The following is a 24,929-nucleotide window of genomic DNA, read 5'->3' on the forward strand; positions in this document are numbered from 1 at the left end:
CACACACACACACACACACACACACACACACACACACACACCTCTGAAGTAACACTTTGATCACATGACGTGATGTTTCATCAGTGAGATGTAATGAGGCTTGGATTAGAGGAGCGTCTGTGAGTTCAGTTTACAGAGGTTCCCGGTTTGATTCCTGACTCCTCCTGGCTTCATGTTGAAGTGTCCTTGAGCAAGGCACTGAACCCCTAACTGCTTCTGATGAGCAGGTTGGAGGAAAGCCTGGTATTCATTCTAAACCTGAGCCCTGTGGTCCGGTTTAGAAAAAAGGGGAAAAAAACAATAGTGTTTCGGTGGTTGATTCCGGTTGGTGTCACATTGTTTTTGTTCCCCACATAATGTGAATCAGTTTGTTTAGTATTTCTAGTCACGCTACGAGTTAGAATAAAAGATGAACATACCAAACCATTATTATACCAAAAGAAACTAAACGATTATACCAAACTAAACAAGTTTTAAACTAGGGGAATCATTTTGGAGGCGCACGGCGCTGGAGGTTCCGGTCGTGGGTTCCGGCCGCCTGATGACGTAAAGTTATTTCCACTCCAGACCGGACCAGAAACCTGAAAATTGTATTTGATCCCAGGATACCTTTAACCACTCTGATGCTCCAACATGTCACCTTTGACCTTTGACCAAGAAGATGTGGTTGAGTTAGGAGGTCAAATGTGACTCCTTTGTGTGAGAATGTAGAACACCTTAGCTTATAAATGATTAAAAGTAAATGAATAGACTAAATAGACTTTTACTGCACAGCCTTCCAATCCAATGGTCTCTGAGTTGTGTCCATATGAAGTGTTAAACACTGTGTAACACTGCTGTAGAACCATATGTGTGACATTCAGTTTATTTGGTGAGACTATTCTCTTACCAGACCTGAACAGTGTTTGTGTAAAGTTTGGTGTGGATTGGAACCCCCCACCCGTTGCCCTCCAACAGCAACTACATGAGAAACATTATTTATTTTATTCATATTTTAAATAATCTGTAATCTCTTCAATCTGAAGTGATGAACTTTAACCTTTAGCCTCCCATCATGTCTCATCTGAAAGCTTTTAATTAATTACAACATTTTACTTTCTTTCTTTCTTGTGTTTCTCTTCAACAGAATCAGAATCATCTTTATTGTCACATCACAGGTTAAAGGTGTAAAGAAATGGGTGAAATAATGTTTTTAGCAGCTCCATCGTTTTAGATATTTTCAGAAAGAGAAAGAAAAGAAGACGGGGGGCAAGGAGAGAATAAAAGATGAATTAAACAAAGATATTCACATACTGCATGCACATGAGGAGACATAAAGTGCATAAGGTACAGTATGTCCATGAGGAGACATAAAGTGCATAAGGTACAGTATGTACATGAGGTTAGATATAAGGTGCATAAGGTACAGTATGTACATGAGGTTAGATATAAGGTGCATAAGGTACAGTATGTACATGAGGTTAGACATAAGGTGCATAAGGTACAGGATGTACATTAGGTTAGATATAAGGTGCATAAGGTACAGTATGTACATGAGGTTAGACATAAGGTGCATAAGGTACAGGATGTACATTAGGTTAGACATAAAGTGCATAAGGTACAGGATGTACATTAGGTTAGACATAAGGTGCATAAGGTACAGGATGTACATTAGGTTAGACATAAAGTGCATAAGGTACAGTATGTACATGAGGTTAGATATAAGGTGCATAAGGTACAGTATGTACATGAGGAGACATAAGGTGCATAAGGTACAGTATGTACAAGAGGAGACATAAGGTGCATAAGCAGCAGCTATATACCATACATGCTATGTGCAATAATCCAGACTGTCGTCTTTCTGGAAACAGATGATGTAACATCATATCTTTAATCTGATTGGCTGATTCTTCTGAACTAAAGAACGAGTCCTCCTTCATTCTCTTTCAGACTCCAGAACTTCTCTTTCAGTAAACATCTGTTTATTCTGATCTGTTTATTCTCATCTGTTTATTCTCATCTTTTAAATTCAGTTCAGTTTTGATCAGTGATGATGAAGATTACAGCCACCCTCCTCATCCTCTCCTCTGTACTTCATGTCAAAGCGATCCCAGGAAGTAAGTACATTATATTTATGTTATTATATAATATATACATTTATATCTACTGTTATTATATAAAACAAAATATGAACAATGCACAATACAAACAAATGGCAAACACGCACTCACTCACACACGCACGCACACACACACACACACACACACACACACACACACACACACGCACAGACAGACAGACAGACAGACAGACAGATACGCAGACACGCACGCACGCACGCACGCACGCACGCACGCACGCACGCACGCACGCACACACACACACACACACACACACACACACACACACACACACACACACACACACACACACACACACACACACACACACACACACACACACACACACACACACACACACACACACACACACACACACACTCCTTTTACTACCTGTTATATTGAATCTTGAATGTTGGTCCAGATACATAAACATTAAAACAGATGTTAGGAACTGTTGTTGTGACATCATGAAATATGGAGAATATAATATAATACATCATGAAAATGAGGGTTTTGTGCAGAGGGAGGAGGAGGGGCCTATTATAGAACCCTGGGGATTCCAGAAACCTCACATCTGCTGCTATGTAAAATATACTATTTTAACTGTTGAAGAAATGCTACACCGTGTGGGGTTTATTTTACTTATTTATCATTGTAAAGTATAATTTATTATTTATTGGTAAAGAAATGTAGGAAAGTACCAAAAGTAGAAGTAGTCATTATGCAGAATGTTCTGTTTCACAAGTTATCGTCTAAAATGTATAAAGAATCTTTAGAAAAAAACAGATCTACAAGTTCACAATGCCTCACTATGCGACGCATTGTGAACTTATAGATCTGCTATTTTCAAATGGCCAACATAATATGCTGACTATATAGGGCTGAAGTGGGTAATGTATTTTTTGTAATAATAATCAAAATCTACAAAGTAACTAGTAACTAAAGTTGTCAAATAATAGTAGCCTAGCCCTAGTGGAGTAAAAGTAGCCTACAATGTTTGTCTCTGAGGTGTAGTGGAGTAAAAGTACTGAAAATCTGAAATACTCAAGTAAAGTAAAAAAAATACCTCAAAATTGTACTTGAGTAAATGTACTTAATTACCGCTGCGCCGGGTGTGTGCTCGGCGCTGCGCACGGTAAACACTGATCAAGGACGACGCTGCGGTGGACCGTGGGCGGGGCGTGGAGACGTCATCACACTAGAAATCTAACATGATTTGATAACTGGGTTGTTGTGACATCCAGTGGTGTAAAGTAACTAAGTACATTTACTCAAGTACTGTACTTAAGTACAATTTTGAGGTATTTGTACTTTACTTGAGTATTTCCAATTTCCAATACTTTTACTTCTACTCCACTACATTTCAGAGGCAAATATTGTACTTTTACTCCACTACATTTATTTAAAAACTTTAGTCACTAGTTACTTTTCAGATATAAATTATGATATTATGAAACATACATTAACCACTTCAGCCCTATTTTATACATAGGCTATTTGAAAATAGCAGATCTACAAGCTCACAACACGTCGCGAAGCATTTTAGTACTTTTACTTTTGGTACTTTAAGTACATTTTGATGCCAATACTTTTGTACTTTTACTCAAGTAAATTTTGAATTCTGGACTTTTACTTGTAACAGAGTATTCTTATTTTGCAGTATTGGTACTTTTACCTAAGTAAAGAATTTGAGTACTTTTTCCACCACTGGTGACATCATGAAATAAATTATTCCTTATGAATTACTTTCATAATAAAAATAAATAAATACATAAAAACCTTTGAATGTGTTTCAGTGTGAATAAAACGTTTGACAGGGAGCTACTTTTAATATCCAACCTTTCACTTCATATAAGAACCAAACATGATTGTTTAACATGATGATTATGTGTTATTGTCACTGTGAAGAAGTTTGTTGTTGAATTTAATGTCATCTTTGTTTTATTTACAGTGTTCCATGAGCAGTTTACAGTCCTTAGCTGTTCAGACACAGTTAAAGACTCATATAAAGAGTGGATGTATGCACTGGATGGTGAAGTGTTGGTGTACGCAGACTTCAACAAAGGGAAGGCGGTGGAGCCTCAGCCTCCGTTTGTAGATCATATGACCTTCACAGCAGCTTATGAAAATGCTTTGGCTGATCAGCACGTCTGCAAAGCCCAGCTGGACATCGTTCGCACTGCCTTGAAGAAACCACCAGTGAAAGGTACATGAATACTATGGACACAATAGTTATTAACTAAAACGGTTGAATACACGCACGCACGCACGCACGCACGCACGCGCACACACACACACACACACACACACACACACACACACACACACACACACACACACACACACACTCAAAATCCAAGATAATACGATAATACAACAGTTGCCATCAAAATAAAACATATCAAAATTAAGACTGGGACTTGATTAAAAAAGCATTAATCTAATCAAAGGTAGGGTAAGTGATATTTTTTTGGTTAAAACAAAAAGTTAATTGTTAAAAGGTTAAAGCACTATATTGTGATAGTAATCATTGCTATAGAGTGTTTGTTCAGTAACAGGAGTCTCCCCGTCTCTTCAGCTCTTTAATAAACAGAAAATACATTTTGGTGACAAAATCTCAGCCAATCAGGAGAGAGTACCCATTTATCAGCTTCATGTTTATGGTGTTCCAGTTACAATTTTGTATCTGCTCATTTCTTTGTGTCATCACTTCCAATTTAACTTGATCTTTATCTTGACTGAGTTCTCTATCCCAGTGGCGTACCCACTGTAGAGGCAGGACAGGCGGTCGCCTGCCCAACTAAGATCTCGCCTCCCCTAAAAAAAACAAATAACCAAAAAATGTGTCATTGCGTGCTTAATGTCCTCAACGTCACGCATCCAACAAGCTTTGAACTGAGCAAATTGGACCTTCTGTTCCAGAGATAATGGCCAAAACATCTTGAAAACTGCCACTTTCGCCGGTTTTCGATCACCGAATTTCGATTGAGTTGAAATGTCTTTTTTGGGGGTAATAGAGGGGGGGGGGCAGGCGAAAAATCTCGCCTGCCCTAAATGTAAATCCTGGGGACGCCACTGCTCTATCCTGATTGGATAAAATTGGAAATGAAACTGAAACTGAACTTAAAATGCATTTTCTGTTTAATAAAGAGGTGTAGAGACATGGAGACTCCTGTTACTGAACAAACACTCTATAGCAATGATTACTATCAGAATATAGAGCTATTTAACACTTATTTTAACCAAAGACAATCACTTACCCTACCTTTAATTAGAGGCATTGTAATTAATTCATCAAAATTAATCTCATTTTAATCGCATATCAACATTTTACCTGAGAACAGTGAGAAGGATTTTTTTCAAATGGATTTTGGTATACGTCTTTAAGTACTGTACATAAGTACAAGTTTGAGGTATTTGTACTTTACTCGAGTATTTCCAATTTTTACTTCTACTCCACTACATCTCAGAGTCAAATATTGTACTTTTACTCCACTACAATTATTTGAAGTAGATTAGTTACTAGTTACTTTTTAGATTTTGATTATTATTAAAAAAACATACAGTAACCACTAGGACATTTTGTATAATGAGTAGGCTACTTTTACTTTTGGTACTTTAAGTACATTTTGATGCAAATACTTTTATACTTTTACTCAAGTATTTTGAATTCCGGACTATCAATTAACGGAGTATTTCTGCATTGCAGTGTTTATACTTTTACTTAAGTAAAACATTTGAGTACTTTTTCCACCACTGAGGCTGGTAGTGTGTTGTTGGGGGGGTTAGAATAGTGTTGATATTATACAGATGATAATAAAACTGAACATTAATGACATTTTTAATTGTCTATTTCCAGATGGATATGTGTTCTATAAGGCTGACCGCTGTGTGTTTAACTCCAGTGAGCTGAAGGACATACAGTACATACAGTCAATGAATTTCGATGGTGATGAGTTCATCAGGTGGGACAGTAGAGTAGATCAGTTTGTTGGATACACTGAGTTTGGTGTGAAGAACGCAGAGCGCTTCAATAAAGATCCTAGAGCACTGGCTGTGATGAGAGCACACCGAGAGGCACGCTGCAAACCCAACATTGAGGGCTACTACTCCTCTGCTCTGAACAAGAGAGGTGAGCTGATCTCAGAGCAGCACTCAACACTCATCACCTCATAAACTATAACATGAAATCACATGATTCTATTCAGAGATGATTAATGGTGTTAATATTGATCATATAATAATTATTACATATTTCTTTATCTGCTGAGAAACATTTCAGATCCTCTTGATTTATACTGTATCCTAACAGGCTGTCACACAGTGGAAATAGCAGATCTACAAGCTCACAACATGTGGTGTCACTTTAGTAATATGTTTTAATCACTTTAGTAATATTTTACAGGATTATGTGTATTGTTTTGTATGTTTCTACTGTTCATTCACACTATTTTCATTCAATTATTTGCTTGGTTTATTGTTGTTTGTGTAAAGCGTAACTGTGAATTATTTAATATGTTTAAATTATATTATATAAATGCATTCTACGTTGTAGAAAACTGTAGACTATTGTACGCTCTCTACACAGTACTCTATGAAAGGTTGTTCTCTGATGCCATCTGGTGGCCAAACACTGACATTTACAGTTACAATTTACAATGCAGGCATTTATCAGACACTCTTAATCCAGAGAGATTTACAGTAAACAAGGAAAACACAAGGTAATACATCAAATGCATAGAAATAGTAATCTAGGATCATAGGTAAACCATGAACCTATCATCAGTCTAAACCATTGGTTCTCAAAGTGGGGTCCGGGGACCCCCAGGGGTCCTTGGGGGGATTCCAGGGGGTCCCCAGCAAAATGTGTTAATATAGCATCACAATAATTTTAACCACTTTAACCATTTATACTTTGGCTATTCAAAAATAGTAGATCTACAAGCTCATAGCGCGGCACCGAGTGCCGCGCTATGAGCTTGTATATCTGATATTTTTGACAAATCGTGAAAACTCGTGCAAATCTTTGAATATATATTTTTCAAAGCGAACATTTGTAACTCAAATCTTTGCTTCTGGGGGGTCCCTGGAACAAAATATTTTGCGATGGGGGTCCGCGGCCAAATACATATCATTTTGGGGGTCCTTGACATGAAAAAGTTTGAGAACCACTGGTCTAAACAGTATAATATCAAACAAATAAATAATATGTACATTGAAACTATCCAAACTATAGGATGGCAGGTCTACAATGAACCTGGCATCTGTCTACATCATTGGTTCTCAAAGTGGGGTCCGGGGACCCCCAGGGGTACTTGAGGGGATTCCAGGGGTCCCCAGCTAAATGATGGATAGGAACCAAATGGACCCGTGTGGGTCTGTAACTCTGAGAGTGTACAAATGGAACCAAATGGACCCGATATGGTCCATTTGGTTCCATTTGTACACTCTCAGAGTTAAATTAACATTGATTTTACAATATAAATTGAGGTCCCAGGGATATAAATGTCATTAAATGGGGGTCCGTAGCCTAATGCTTGTCAAACTGGGGGTCATTGTAATTAAAATGGTTGAGAATCACTGCTAGAGAGCCGTAAAAATCTTCTATTATGGGGGTCCCTGGCTTATCTTTTCAAATGGGGGTCCGCGGTCTAATAAGTGTCTATTTGGGGGTCCTTGGCAGGAAAAAGTTTGAGAACCACTGGTCTACATAAAATGATATCTAAAATATTTTTTAACATTTGCATAAGACTGCAAGGTCATCAAGGCTAGGTCTAGTGCTACAGTCTGCAGATTATGGTGGTAGATTGGGAGTGAGTCTGCAGTTCAGACTGCAATGGAGAGTTTATTCCACTGTTTGGGAGCCAGAAGGGAGAAGAGTCTAGGACGTGTGGAGCGTTGTCCAGGGTGTTTTAGGGAAGGGAGAAGAGTCTAGGACGTGTGGAGCGTTGACCAGGGTGTTTTAGAGAAGGTTCAGACAGCTTCCCTGTTTTAGCTGATGTGAGTGAGCAGGAGGGGTTGTAGGGTTGGATCAGGCTTGAAGATATGGGGGTGTCATACCTTTGGTTGCTTTGTAGGCCAACATCAGTGTTTTGTACTCTCTGAGGGCAGCAACTGGTAGTCAATGGAGGGAGAGGAGAACGGGGGAGAGCCGGGAAACGTGAACATTTTGGCTGGTTGAAGACCAAGTGTGTTGCGGCTTTCTGGATCATTTGGATCTCAGTTGGATGATGTAAAATTATTAATGATAATGACATTTTCCTATGACGGTTATATAATAATAATAATAATAATAATAATAATCTTATTTATCCAGTGGAGCCCAAAGTGAGACTGAAGTCAGAGACTCCCCCTCGTCGTGGTGAACACACTCACATGCTGAGGTGCAGCAGCTACGACTTCTATCCTCAAGTGATCCTGGTGACCTGGTGGATAGGTCAAGAACCTTTGACCTCTGGTCTCTCCTCTACTGCCGAGCTGTCTGATGGAGACTGGTACTACCAGTACCACTCCTACCTGGAGTACACACCCAGGTACACACCTAACAGACACCTATACATAGAAATACACACCTAACAGACACCTATACAGAGAAATACACACCTAACAGACACCTATACATAGAAATACACACCTATAGATATATGCTTTAAAAATAAAACGAGTGTTACTCACTTACTGAAAATGGCCCATTAATTGGTAGGCTAATATTAAGGCACACACACGCACACGCACACACACACACACACACACACACACACACACACACACACACACACACACACACACACACACACACACACACATTCCTCCCGAGTCCCGTGTTTATCACCAGTCTACTCCAGACACAACTACGCAGCAAGCTCGTCGTCGTGCAAGCATGACAAACGCACACAGAGACCCGCAAGCGAGTGTGTTATACATGAATACACACACAGGAATACGCTATAATGTGCATATCTCGTTACTAAGTTTCTTCTACCTTCCTATTTTTTCTGCAATGAGGAGGGAATAGTGGAATACACAATAAACACTAGAGCGGAGGAGAGCCCAGCGGGGCATTCACGCTCCTACACAAAAATAGTCAAACTTTTGTTTTTCTCCAAAAAACTAAATAATAACAAAGATCAACAGATCAATGTGTTGAATCGTTTCAGCGTGTAGATCGTCTACTTTCACAATCTGTTTTAATGTTAGTGCTAATTAACAGCTGCTCACTCACTGCCAGACCGGGCGGGGAGGAGGGGCCGCTTCAGCTCTGAGCAGATCCACATGGACACACATTCAACTTGAGGACACACGCACGTCATGATTATTTTAGGTGGAGAAAATATCAGTATCTTATTGCCTGTAACGGTCTAATGCTATGAAGCCTAATTGTAGTTGGGGTGTGTGTGTGTGTGTGTGTGTGTGTGTGTGTGTGTGTGTGTGTGTGTGTGTGTGTGTGTGTGTGTGTGTGTGTGTGTGTGTGTGTGTGTGTGTGTGTGTGTGTGTGTGTGCGTTACAGATCAGGAGAGAAGATCACATGCATGGTGGAACATCCCAGCCTGACCGCGCCTATCAAGATGGACTGGGGTCAGTTACTGTAATCTACTGTAATCTACTGTAATCTACTGTAATGTGTTACACTACTCTCTATTTTAAGGGTTCAAGGATTCTTCTCTTTTTGTAACTGAAGGTACATTTGTTTTGCAGAAAGGAAACACAGCAATCCAATTAAAAACAAGACACAATAATAATACAGACCCCAGAAATAAAAATCAATACAAATACATTAAACCATCCTAAGAAAGTTACCATTCTAATAAGAAGGTCATGACAGGAGCCTCACCTACTTAAAGTGTCTTGTCTAGATGAGGTACATCATCTTAGTTTACTAATGGCTGCAGATACAAAGACATTTATATAAATTATAGAATTTCCACAACAGGGTCAGAAGCTGCTGGAGTGAAGGGGCTGAAAGTGACTGTAAAGTATGAGAACAGTCCTGAGAGATGGAACTGGTCTTATATAAATGCTGCATTAATATCAATGGTAATGGTCTAGTGGTTAGAGTGTCTGTCCTAAGATTGAGAGGTTGGAGTTTGATCCCCGGCCGGGTCATACCAAAGACTATCAAAGTGACCCAATGCCTCCCTGCTTGGCACTCAGCATCAAGGGTTGGGTTGGGGGGGTAAGTCCCTGTGACTAGAGTCACATCAAGGGTTGGGTTAGCAGATCTACAAGCTACAAGCTTGTAGATCTGCTATTTTTGAAAAATATTTGCAAATCTTTTAATATATATATTTAAAGCAAACATTTGTAACTGTCAAATGTCTCAACAAATGTCTCTGTTTCAAAAATAGCAGATCTGCTATTTTTGAATAGCCTAAGTATGAAATAATAGTTATAGCTCAAATCTAAAATGACACAGATGATTCCATGTCAGAGTCAGTGAAGAACAAGGTGTTTTAATCTACTGTAATAATATAATTCATACAGTATAATATTTGTATTATCAGATGACTCCACGCCAGAGTCAGTGAAGAACAAGGTGGCCATGGGAGCATCAGGTCTGGTTCTGGGTCTGGTCTTGTTCCTGTCTGGATTCATCTACTTCCAGTGGAAGAAACGAGGTGATTAGCATGTTTAATTAACATGTTTAATGAACATGTTTAATTAACATGTTTAATTAATAAATCTACTACCAGTGGAAGAAATGAGGTCAGGTCAACAGAGGATCACATGACATGTGGAACCCTCACAGAAATGCAAACAAACAAACAAACAAACATGTAAAGCCACAACCTAAACAGGTTTATATTGGTTTAGAACCTTAACCGGTTTAGACCAGTTTAGACGACTTAGTTAGAGGTCAAAGTGTGTTCTATGTTGTCACATTTAGTCTTAAATAAGAGTTAAATGTTCACATTAGTTCTGATGCAACATGTGACCCTGGTGATGACTGAACCCTAATGTTGTTGTGTTATTGTGTTCATTATTGTGTTATTGTGTGTACATTTATGCATTGTATGGAGAAATACACACAATACAGTACATAGGATGTATTTGTGTGTCTGTTTTAACTGTCTCTCTTCTTCTTCTATCAGGTCGTATTCTGGTGCCGACAACCAATGATGAGAATCTTTAGACTCCTCCCACACACCCAGGTTCACTTCCTCTTTCTTTTTACTAAACTTTTTTATATATACATTCATACAGCTTTAATGTATAAAAGTGTATAAAACTAGAAAACATACACAAAACAACATGCAGTGTAAGAAGTGAAACAATCCTCGTAAACCATCCCAGTCGTGTGAATTTACATTATCATGCGTCTTCCGCGTAATTTCTTATAATAATGAATCTAATAACCAAATTTAATAATCAAATGATTTGTTGTATCAGACAACACTGATGTCAATGTGGTCAGATGGGGGGGGGGGTCCTCTTGGTGAACTGTGTAAGTTTGGACCATTCATCATCAATCAAATATAAACATGTTTTACATGACGAAGGAGTTTAGATCCCATAGCCTGAGAGGACGTTCAGTGACTCAGTCAGGAAGTGAAGAGACGACACAATGCAGCCAAACTCTGAACCAATCATTTGAACAAAACATCTCAGTGAACTGAACCCAATGATTCAGTACATTGAACACAACATTTCAGTGACTGAACCCAGTGGTTCAGTTCATTGAAAACACTGATCATTCCATCACTAACAGGATCAAAGACAGAACCTTGTGGTCCAAAGGAGAGTGTTCTACCAACTGAGCTGCCCTTCCTACTAAGATACACTATTGACAAAGTATTGGTCAAATGTTGTTTGAATGGACTGAGTTGTTTCTACTTTGATGGTTACTGTAGTTGCAGGGAGGGTGCTGGGAGGTTACAGTGGTCACCAGTCCAATCATGCGCGATCTTCAAACGGCCGCCTATTGGCCGCCATAGGACTCCATCAGCGCCTTTAGGTACCTTTTAAAGTTGACGCCCACAGATTCTTAGCGCCTCCCATTGAAATGATCAGAACGTGTAGTGTGGCCGTTAAGCCACGAGGTGGCGCTTGGTACTGAAATGTACTTAAAAAAATTAAGAGTAAAAGTACTCGTTATGCAGAAAGTCCCTTTTCACATGTTGTCAAAATCGTCATGTCATAATAGGCTACATTATAGAAGGTATATGTCTATTTATGAATAGATTAATTTAAGTAAATACATTGATTCATTAATGTAAAAATAATCTGGGCTAATAATAATAATAATTATTATTATTATAATAATAATAATAACTAGGCTACAAAGTATTGGCATCAAACTGTGCTTAGTTCGTTTTCAAATAATTGTAGTTGAGTAAAATAACTTGTGGTTAATGTATGTTTTGTAATAATAATCAAAATGTGCAAAGTAACTTGTAACTAAAGTTTTCAAACACTGACTGCGCATCGCATGCGTCTGTATATAGAGTATTAGTACCTCCTACTCTTCAACACAGATCAAATAGCCAAGTGGTTAAAGCTAAGGTTCGGCGATTGGACGGCCCGTGTTCAAATCCCACGCTATGAACTTGAACTACTTTTTTTTAAAAGCTAGAAACTTGAACCGTGAAGGCCTACGTACTATATGTTCCTCTACAAATTAGACAGCCTAGTGGTTAAAGCTGAAGTCCAGCAAATTAACTGAATAAAAAAATGTCCTGTCCTTAATCAATAAAATGCTGGAAGTGGAAATGGTGAATATGATACAGTTGCGCAGCGGAGCGCACTCGTCTATTAGTTTGTATATTGGCCAGCGCGTTATAGATATATGTATGTATAATGGATAGGGATGGAGCTCGAAAACCGGGTCCATTAAAGGCTGTAAGCGTCCATTTGGTTCCATTTGTACACTTTGGGTGGTTACGTCGTTGTGTTTACATGTGCGTTAGAATGAATGGCGTCAACTAGTGAAACGCTCAAAAGTCTCACTCGTCGTCCTCTTCTACCCAAGGTAGCAAGTCTCCGTTGACAATTTTAATTATCCAATTGATAATAATCCGTTTGGGATCTCCCTGTGAATGAATAACTAGTGTTGCTTGAGAGCGTGTCGTCTTCTCAGTCTATCGTTGCCGAAAATGGCAGATCTACAAGCTCACAACGTGGTGCGAACAGACGCAGTGTGAGCTTGGAGATCGGCTATGTTTGGTGCGTGACACCGTTGTACGATGAAGTATAAATTGCACTTTTAAAGTGACGGTACACCAGTGGTGGAAAAAGTACTCAAATGCTTTACTTAAGTAAAAGTACCAATACTGCTATATAAAAATACTCTGTTACAAGTAAAAATCCAAAATTAAAAATGTACTTGAGTAAAAGTACAAAAGTATTGGCATCAAAATGTGCTTAGTTCGTTTTCAAATAATTGTAGTTGAGTAAAATAACTTGTGGTTAATGTATGTTTTGTAATAATAATCAAAATGTGCAAAGTAACTTGTAACTAAAGTTTTCAAACACTGACTGCGCATCGCATGCGTCTGTATATAGAGTATTAGTACCTCCTACTCTTCAACACAGATCAAATAGCCAAGTGGTTAAAGCTAAGGTTCGGCGATTGGACGGCCCGTGTTCAAATCCCACGCTATGAACTTGAACTACTTTTTTTTAAAAGCTAGAAACTTGAACCGTGAAGGCCTACGTACTATATGTTCCTCTACAAATTAGACAGCCTAGTGGTTAAAGCTGAAGTCCAGCAAATTAACTGAATAAAAAAATGTCCTGTCCTTAATCAATAAAATGCTGGAAGTGGAAATGGTGAATATGATACAGTTGCGCAGCGGAGCGCACTCGTCTATTAGTTTGTATATTGGCCAGCGCGTTATAGATATATGTATGTATAATGGATAGGGATGGAGCTCGAAAACCGGGTCCATTAAAGGCTGTAAGCGTCCATTTGGTTCCATTTGTACACTTTGGGTGGTTACGTCGTTGTGTTTACATGTGCGTTAGAATGAATGGCGTCAACTAGTGAAACGCTCAAAAGTCTCACTCGTCGTCCTCTTCTACCCAAGGTAGCAAGTCTCCGTTGACAATTTTAATTATCCAATTGATAATAATCCGTTTGGGATCTCCCTGTGAATGAATAACTAGTGTTGCTTGAGAGCGTGTCGTCTTCTCAGTCTATCGTTGCCGAAAATGGCAGATCTACAAGCTCACAACGTGGTGCGAACAGACGCAGTGTGAGCTTGGAGATCGGCTATGTTTGGTGCGTGACACCGTTGTACGATGAAGTATAAATTGCACTTTTAAAGTGACGGTACACCAGTGGTGGAAAAAGTACTCAAATGCTTTACTTAAGTAAAAGTACCAATACTGCTATATAAAAATACTCTGTTACAAGTAAAAATCCAAAATTAAAAATGTACTTGAGTAAAAGTACAAAAGTATTGGCATCAAAATGTACTTAAAGTAAAAGTACTAAATATTTGAAAATAGCCAATCTACAAGCTCACAACGCGTCGCGATGAGACGCGTTTTGAGCTTGTAGATCGGCTATTTTCAAATAGCCTATGTATAAAATAGGGCTAAAGTGGTTAATGTATGTTTCATTATATCATAGTTTATATCTGAAAAGTAACTAGTAACTAAAGTTTTCAAATAATTGTAGTGGAGTAAAAGTACAATATTTGCCTCTGAGATGTAGTGGAGTAGAGAGAGAGAGAGAGAGAGAGAGAGAGAGAGAGAGACACAGAGAGACAGACAGACAGAGACATGTTGTCCCACGCATCACTAGGGGGGGTCCTTGGGCGTGTTCCAGGGGTCCCCAGCAGCTAAACCAAAAAACACAAAGTAGGGGCCTACAAACGTATTTAACTAATACATATTATAGTAATATTGACTATAATAATACTCATAATAAAACATATTTATTTATCAAATGGCCGAAATGTATATAGGGCTGAAGTGTGTTTTGTGATAATAACCAACATCTACAAAGTTGGCTACTAACTAAAGTTTTCCAATAATTATAGTGGAGTAAAACATACAATACCCCCCCCCCCCCCATACTGTATCATATCCACCATTTAACTTCTACTTCCAGCATTTTACATTTTATTTATTAAGGACAGGACATTTTTAATTCAGTTTAAACAAGAAAGAACAGCTTGTAGATACTTTTGTAGAGAAATACTTTACCCTGTACCTTCACAGTTCAAGTTTCTAGCTTTCAAAAAAGAGCGGTTTGACAAGTTCATCACATAGTCCGGGAGCCAGGCCCAGCCCTCAGGATGTCGTCTGCTAAATTTTTGTCACTATGATTTCCTGTTAGCATATACCTTGGGCCATCACAAGTTCATACTGACCACCCCCAACTCGGGGCCGTTTGGTCTCAGGGGCCCCAAAACCCTTTTTTTGGGCCGAAATTATGTTAATGGCAATATTAATTTACTAAAATTACATAAATTGTCTTACACGTATGAAATTCGGCATGGACTATCCTGACACATAGGGGTAAGTAGCAAAATAGGATTCTAGTGCTTGCTACCATTGTATTTTTAAATATGACCTACAACATCCCCAGAAACACGAAAAAAATACTGCCCGCTTGACAAATAACAACAAAGATGATTATTTTCCAGCACTTCATGGTGCATATCACTGCCTCAATTGTATATAGAAAACTTTCCATGTCCCTAAGCTTCAATTTGAGCCCAAGATGACCTTTGTATCTTGAAAATTACTCTTTCTGTAGCCAATAGTCTGCACTATACCTCGAATCTCAGAAAATTGAATATTCATAGTCATAGTAGAGGCCCTAGGAGGGGTCCACGCGCGATTGCTTATTTCTTTTCTAGTTTGGATTTTTGGCATCCTTAGGACCTCTAATATATGGAATTCGATGATTCCAAGAAAAAAAGCGGTCCAAAGTGTGTTTTTTTCCAATGTTTTATTACCCCTATGAGACCTGCAGGATTGCTGAGTGGAACGGCGGCAAGACTGTCTTTCGGAGACTGTGGCACACTCAAATTTAGACATAGCCCAAAGATAGAGATACCATTTGATTCTAGACAACCTCAGGTTTCCAATGCGACCAACGGTGCCATGCTACCTTGTCGGGAAGGGGGCTAAATACCTAATGATTCAAAAATGATTCGGCCATCACCATTTTCCAAATGGTCCCTTGACCTGTCACCTCAATATATGTGAATGTAAATGGATTACATGGATACCTACAAGGCTCCCCTGTACAGACATGTCAAATTCATGCCAATCTCATGCAGTTTCGGGCAAGAACCATGCCGGTTTTTTTTGCATGCAGTACAAATATGTAATTCCAACCTATTGTAAAAAGAGACCACTTTACTGTATCTATAGCTGTATGAGACCACTGTACTGCATCTAAAGACCACTGTACTGCATCTAAAGACCACTGTACTGTATCTAGACCACTGTACTACCTCTAGATTCCACTGTACTGCATTTATTGCTATATGCGACCACTGTATTTTATCTATAGCTGTATTAGTCCACTGTATTGCATCTAGACCACTGTGCTGCATCTATACCCCACTGTACTGAATCTATAAACCACTGTACTGCATATATAGACCATTGTACTGCATCTATAGACTGACTACTGTATCTATAGACCACTCTAGTGCATCTGTAGACCACTGTAGTGCATCTGCAGACCACTGTAGTGCATCTATAGACCACTGTAGTGCATCTATAGACTGACTACTGTATCTATAGACCACTCTAGTGCATCCGTAGACCACTGTAGTGCATCTATAGACCACTGTATTGCATCTATAGACCACTGTAGTGCATCTGTAGACCACTGTAGTGCATCTATAGACCACTGTAGTGCATCTGTAGACCACACTAGTGTATCTATAGACCACTGTAGTGCATCTGTAGACCACTGTAGTGCATCTGTAGACCACGTAGTGCATCTGTAGACCACGTAGTGCATCTGTAGACCACTGTAGTGCATCTATAGACCACTCTAGTGCATCTATAGACCACACTAGTGTATCTATAGACCACTGTAGTGCATCTGTAGACCACTGTAGTGCATCTATAGACCACTGTAGTGCATCTGTAGACCACACTAGTGTATCTATAGACCACTGTAGTGCATCTGTAGACCACTGTAGTGCATCTATAGACCACTGTAGTGCATCAGTAGACCACTGTAATGTATCTGTAGACCACACTAGTGTATCTATAGACCACTGTAGTGCATCTATAGACCACTGTAGTGCATCTATAGACCACTGTAGTGCATCTATAGACCACTGTAGTGCATCTGTAGACCACTGGAGTGCATCTGTAGACCACTGGAGTGCATCTGTAGACCACTGGAGTGCATCTGTAGACCACTGGAGTGCATCTGTAGACCACTGGAGTGCATATGTAGACCACTGGAGTGCATCTGTGGACCAATGTACTGCATCTACTGAGTCTTCTCGGTGACCACCCCCCCGTGGGGCCCTCCCAGGCTCTGTAGACCACTGAACCAATGGTATATAGATACAGTACAGTGGTCTTTTGATGTAGTACAGTGGTCTATAGATGCAGTACAGTGGTCTAGATTAAGTACAGTGGTCTCATACAGCTATAGATACAGTAAAGTGGTCTCGTTTTACAATAGGTTGAAATTACATATTTGTACTACATGCAAAAAACTGCATTGGTTCTTGCCCGAAACTGCATGAGATTGGCATAAATTTGACATGTCTGTACAGGGGAGCCTTGTAGGTATCCATGTAATCCATTTACATTCACATATATTGAGGTGACAGGTCAAGGGACCATTTGGAAAATGGTGATGGCCGAATCATTTTTGAATCATTAGGTATTTAGCCCCCTTCCCGACAAGGTAGCATGACACCGTTGGTCGCATTGGAAACCTGAGGTTGTCTAGAATCAAATGGTATCTCTATCTTTGGGCTACGTCTAAATTTGAGTGTGCCACAGTCTCCGAAAGACAGTCTTGCCGCCGTTCCACTCAGCAATCCTGCAGGTCTCATAGGGGTAATAAAACATTGAAAAAAACACACTTTGGACCGCTTTTTTTCTTGGAATCATCGAATTCCCTATATTAGAGGTCCTATGGATGCCAAAAATCCAAACTAGAAAAGAAATGAGCAATCGCGTGTGGACCCCTTCTAGGGCCTCTACTATGACTATGAATATTCAATTTTCTGAGATTCGAGGTATAGTGCAGACTATTGACTACAGAAAGAGTAATTTTCAAGATACAAAGGTCATCTTGGGCTCAAATTGAAGCTTAGGGACATGGAAAGTTTTCTATATACAATTGAGGCAGTGATATGCACCATGAAGTGCTGGAAAATAATCATCTTTGTTGTTATTTGTCAAGCGGGCAGTATTTTCTTCGTGTTTCTGGGGATGTTGTAGGTCATATTTAAAAATACAATGGTAGCAAGCACTAGAATCCTATTTTGCTACTTACCCCTATGTGTCAGGATAGTCCATGCCGAATTTCATACGTGTAAGACAATTTATGTAATTTTAGTAAATTAATATTACCATTAACATAATTTCGGCCCAAAAAAGGGGTTTTGGGGCCCCTGAGACCAAACGGCCCCGAGTTGGGGGTGGTCAGTATGAACTTGTGATGGCCCAAGGTATATGCTAACAGGAAATCATAGTGAAAAAAATTTAGCAGACGACATCCTGAGGGCTGGGCCTGGCTCCCGGACTAACATGGGATTCGAACCCAGGCCGTCCAATCATGTAACATTATCTATAACCACTAGGCTATCTGATCTGTATCAGAGAGCATATTGTACTTATACTATATATACATACGCATGCGATGCACAGTGAGCGTTTGAAAACTTTAGTTACAATTTACTCAGGCTATCTGATCTGTATTGAAGAACAGCACGTACTAGTAGTATATATACAAACGCATGCGATGCTTGAAAGTGTTTGAAAACTTTTACTTTTTAATTTAAGTAGCCTACGTTTTGATACCAATACTTTTGAGAGAAAGAGAGAGAGAGAGAGATAATAGCAATCTACAAGCTCACAACGTGTGAACTTGTAGATTGGATATTTTCAAATAGTAATAATACGAACTAAGCACATAGTTTGATGCCAATCCTTTGTATTGGCTTTGTAGCCTAGTTTTACTCAGTAATATTTTTAACACAGGCCTTTTACTTGTAACAGAGTATTTTTATATTGTGGTAAAAAACGGGACATTCTGCAATATATTAATATTACATATTACTTTTTAGTTACTTAAGATAATTGAACAATTAAATAATCTAGATTTTTTATTATTATTATTATTATTATTATTATTACCCTTATTATTATTATTATCCCACAGATTACTTTTGTGACACAGAGATGGCAGATGAGCAGGCAAGTCTAGACATTTGCTTTCCTCTTTAAACATTTTAGCTCTCTTCTGCCACCCACTGTCCACCTACTGTATTACAGCAATGAAAAATTGAAAACACGCCCCCAAGGATAGCCACACCCCCAACCTTTCACAACCTCAGGATATGTTGGGTAATGATAGGTACCTTTCAGAAACTGCGAGGCAAATGTGAACAGGTCACCACTGTAGGTTTTTAAGTAGTTTACTAATAACTTGTTCATAATCTTTTAACTATTTATAACATAGTTTTAAATCATTAAATCATTAACCGACTGTTTAACATGTTATGAATAACACATTTATTTAAATTAATAATTTATGAATGATTAATTTACTATTATAAGGGAAGGTTATTATAAAGTGTTAACATGTTCACACAGTTAATACATTCTGATTCTTATTGGTCTATTGTCTTTTCACAGAACACCTGGGTGTGAGAGGAAGAAATACATGTGTGTCCAATCAGCTTATAAATAGTCGTAACAGCAGCACAATGATGACATCATCAACCTTTAAGGGTTAAGGTTAGGTTTAGGCATAGTTTTTGTGAATTTAAAGGTTGGTTTAGGGTTAGGTTTAACCCTTTTTTTGTTTCCCTGTGATGGGTGGACCTGATCCTCTAGGGTGGACCTAAACCCTCTAGGGTGTTCTGAGGTGATGTGTATACCCGGGTCCACCCAAATTAAACAATGGTGGTCCGCCAGAGTCTATGAAATTAATGGGAAACACTGATGACATGCAATCATTTATATTAAGTAATGATTTATATGCAATGATTTATATGTAATCACTAATCAAGAGCAGGGGAGCAGATCTCATTACAATTTAGGAGGGAACCACAAACAAGGAATCTTCACATCAATAATATCACATAGAGCATAGAGCTAATGCTAGGATTTTAAACTAACTAATAATGGTCACAATGATTACAGTTTGTCTGACATTTGGTATAAAAAATTAAACACCAAATCCATGTTCAATGCATGAAACAAACTATAATGTTATGATGTTATGAGAATCCATAATCCATTATAGGTTGACATCACATGATTTAACAACAAACATACTAACATGCCTCCATGTTTAACTGCAGGACTTACAAACATTGATACTTTCACATTAATTCACATCATTTGAGATTTGATTTGATTTGATTTTGGTAAAAGATATACGAGCAAAAGTCAAAACAACTTAAACCTAGGATAACACATTAAAGCGTAATGAAACACTTGTTTCCAATGTGGTCCTGCAGCATAACAAAAAATAAATAGTCCAATAAATGTATTTGAATTCCCATGAGGTTTTAATCATTAATTTTAATTATGTTAATAAGGAGAATGAGCGATCTGCGTTGTGACAGTGACACGATGAGAGTTAACAACAGAAAGGTTGTGCAAACTTTACTAAAATAAAGTACAAAATATGTGTCTAATTCAGACAGTTTAGATATTCCTTGGTCAGTATTATTTATCTTTCCGTTTTTCAGCTCCACTGTTGTGTTTCTATCCGTTCATATTGGCTGAACTTCACACATTAAACTAGTTAACAGCTCTGTGGACAAGTGATGATGATGATGAAGCTTGTGGATTCATTTATTTGGCAGTTGTTGATGATCAGGACACACGGGTAGCAAAAACAAAACCTTCACAAAGTATTGTGTTTACTGTATGTGAGAATGATTTCAAAAGTGGAATCAGCTTCTATTAAATAGAGATTTAAAATTATATAATTTATTTTAAGACACTTTATTGGAGGAATATGTCAGACATGTCCCCTCCTTCCCCCCTGGGATCTGCACCCCTGATCATGAATGGTTTGAAGTTCAGATGTTAGATTTTGGCTTTAATTTGCTTGGTTTGAATGGAATGTCAAAATATCAATAAAGGAATAAGAAACATAATTGGGCCTCATGTTTTCTTACATTTCACTCATACAGTATTTTCTCTTAACTGTCTGTTTTCTCTTAACTGTCTTCTCTTGCATTATAAATACAAGAGAAGCCAACCTCCACATCCACCAAATGTGTTTTTCCCCAGGTGTGCTGAACGATGTGTCCTTTCCATGTCATACCTGAAGGCAGCGTTCAAGATCATTGTCTTTACTGAACTCTCCTGAACTTGAATACAGCGTTTTATGTTGAAAGAATTGTCCTCTTAATCCATGACGTACACTGCATCTCTAGTAAAGGCTTGATACTTAGTTGCGTCATCATTCATCATGTCATCATTATCTAATCACTCATCATGTACGTACAGGTACGTGATGGTTTTTACTCTCATCTTTCTTTTTCCATTGTTCCATTGGCATACCTTAATTCACAACTATGCAAGGTCATCATAATAGAAGATTTCTCATCAAGATCAACCAACTATCGAAGCTACCTTACCAAACCAAACAAAAAATGTGGTTTGGTAAGTTAGAACTGGTAGAATTTGATCTCCTCCTGACCTCAAGTAACACTGTCCTCTGAAAAGCCAACAATCTCTATAAAACCCATATGACACCCACCCACTCACCTCTGTACCTAAATGGCTCTTTGCTCATGTAACTGTACTGATAAGACCCAATTATTGAAATCCCAAATACGGAACAGACTTTCACCATGATGCCACATTTAATGCCTCCTCTGAGACACAGACATAGCAGACAACAATGTAACCATATCATTATAATAATGAGCATGTGGACGGGTCTTGAGGGTCCATTTGGTTCCCTTTGCACACACTCAGTGTTACAGACCCTGTAAGGGTCTTTTCGGAACCTCCTGATGGAACCCCGGCGGACCCCTGACCGCACTTTGAGAACCACTGTTTCAGAAGTAATGAGGACAGGGACTGGATAAAGATCCAGACTTTATTCTATTCATCACATCACAGGTTTACAGCCAGGTGTAAAGTTCAGTTTAACCCATTGGGTTACACTTTGGGCTATTCAAAAATAGCAGATCTACAAGCTCATAGCGCGGCACCGAGTGCCGCGCTATGAGCTTGTAGATCTGCTATTTTTGAAAAATCGTGAAAATGTGTGCAAATCTTTGAATATTTATATTCTTAAAGCGAACATTTTTAACTCTATTCTTTGCTTCTGGGGGTCCCTGGAACAAAATATTTTGATGGGGGTCTGCGGCCAAATACATATAATTTTGGGGGTCCTTGACATGAAAAAGTTTGAGCACCACTGATATAGAAACAAACGTTTTTCAGAAAACAGTGGAGATTTAGGAGACATGCAGAATCGGCTTCAGGTCTCAATGGGTTAAGGAAAGGGGAAAACAATAGAAAACAAGGACAACTGGATTATACCATGAGAGCTGTTTAGGAATTTATGAATGGATTATGTTGTATCTAGTCTTTCTGTTGTCGTTCATCCAAGTGTGTGTGCGTGTGTGTGTGTGTGTGTGTGTGTGTGTGTGTGTGTGTGTGTGTGTGTGTGTGTGTGTGTGTGTGTGTGTGTGTGTGTGTGTGTGTGTGTGTACCTTGCTGTGTGTGTGTGTGCTGCTGACGTCTGGTTGAATGCAGGCTGAGACGGGGCGCTGGGACTGGGTGCGTTTGATTCTCTCCGCTGGGCTCTTCACCTTAGGAGAGTGGAGCTTATCCTTCAGCCTCATGGTGAGAGAGGAGAGATGAGAGCGAGGGGAGTGTGGAGAGAGAGAGAGAGAGAGAGAGAGAGAGAGAGAGAGAGAGAGAGAGAGAGTGTGAGAGAGTGAGAGAGAGGTGGAGAAAATATGCATAAAAGAAGTAGGGATGGGTCAGAATAATCAAATATTCGAGTAATAGTTTTTGAGGACCTTTTTATTTTATTTTATATTTTTTAAATGCTATATTGTCATGTGAACCCTGGCCATAGGATCATTTTAGAGGATACCTAATATAGGTGTAATATGTATTCTCTCATGTTAGCATAATGTACAAGGCTAGTAGCTTGGCTACACAGAAACACATTCATGAGGATACATTCACTGCTTTGTTTTCTTAACCCAAAGACTGGGAAAGCATCTGTTTGATTTTAACCACTCTAACCATTAGCTTATACTTTGGCTATTCACAAATAGCAGATATACAAGCTCATAGCTATGAGCTTGTATATCTGCTATTTTTGAAAGAAAAAAAAACATGTTTTTTTGCAAATCTTTGAATATGTTTAACTCAAACCTTTGCTTCTGGGGATTCTACAAATGTCTTCTAAATTCTAAAAACAGTTTTATGAAAAATATTATGCTGCAATAATCAGTGGTCCTCAAACTTTTTCATGTCAAGGACCCCCCAAAATGATATGTATTTGGTCGCAGACCCCCATCTCAAAATATGTTGTTCCAGGGACCCCCCAGAAGCAAACATGTTGTCTTGTTTGTTTTAAATATACATATATATATATATATATATATATATATATATATATATACATATATATATATATACATATATATATATATATATATATATATATATATATATATATATATATATATATATATATATATATATATATATATATATTAGCCAAAGTATAAAATAATGGTTAAAGTGGTTACACAGATGCGTTCCTGGTTTTAATGGGTTAATGTTTAGTTACAATAATGTAAAAGATGCACTTGGTCTGTTTATTTCTGAAAAAAACAGTTTATAGGCCAATGAAATGCTGTTATTGGAAGCTAGGACGGTCATTTGATGAATCATTATAATAATGGTGGTGGAATAATGGAATATTGGTAATTAATAGTACTGTGTATGTACATACATCTACTGATGCCTAATCTGGACACATCTTCAGTGAAGCTTGTAGATTGGCTATTTTCCTCTAATTTTGACATTTTTTTAATGACATGAAAAAGCCCTATTTATCAACAGCCTATAAATACAATAATAAAGTATATCATTGATAACCATCTCACACACACACACACACACACGCACACGCACACGCACACGCACACACACACACACAGTGTTGACAACACAAACATCCTCAGTCTCTTTAAAAACATAAACAGGAAGTAGATCTTACCAGACATCTTCTTCTTCTTCTTCTAGTGTTTTATGATTTATTGCTTTTATTCTCATGATCAAAGTAAAGTAACTAAAGTATCTAAAGAATCTAAATGATCTAAAGTATCTGCAGTAACTAAACACCTCGCCTCTCATGTTCTGCATCCCACTGCTGTTACACACACATTGGTGACCCAGACAATCATGTGCAGTGGTGGAAATTACATTTACTCAAGTACTGTACTGAATACAATTTTGAGGTATTTTTACTCTACTTGAGTATTTCCAATTTTCTGTACTTCTACTCCACTACATCTCAGAGGCAAATATTGTACTTTTACTCCACTACAATTATTTGAAAACTTCAGTTTCTAGTTATTTTGTAGATTTTGATTATTAATTACAAACATACATTAACCACTTCAGCCCTATTTTATACATAGGCTATTTGAAAATAGCAGATCT

At 38.3% G+C, this 24,929-nt stretch overlaps 1 protein-coding gene across 1 annotated transcript in view; it reads left to right on the forward strand.

Moving 5' to 3' along the window:
* Nucleotides 1-1,944: 1,944 nt before the first annotated feature.
* Nucleotides 1,945-24,929, forward strand: part of LOC311044139 (H-2 class II histocompatibility antigen, E-S beta chain-like) — a gene marked incomplete at its 3' end in the record, with an annotated part of 62,087 nt that continues 39,102 nt past the window's right edge. The window contains exons 1-2 of the mRNA XM_084055559.1: nucleotides 1,945-2,096; nucleotides 4,054-4,308. Coding sequence (XP_083911685.1) covers nucleotides 2,030-2,096; nucleotides 4,054-4,308 — 322 coding nt within the window. The 5' untranslated portion in view covers nucleotides 1,945-2,029. The remainder of the gene's footprint in view (nucleotides 2,097-4,053; nucleotides 4,309-24,929) is intronic.

Source organism: Gymnoscopelus microlampas, assembly GCF_963454915.1.
Source record: "Gymnoscopelus microlampas genome assembly, chromosome: 4".
Classification (NCBI taxonomy): domain Eukaryota; kingdom Metazoa; phylum Chordata; class Actinopteri; order Myctophiformes; family Myctophidae; genus Gymnoscopelus; species Gymnoscopelus microlampas.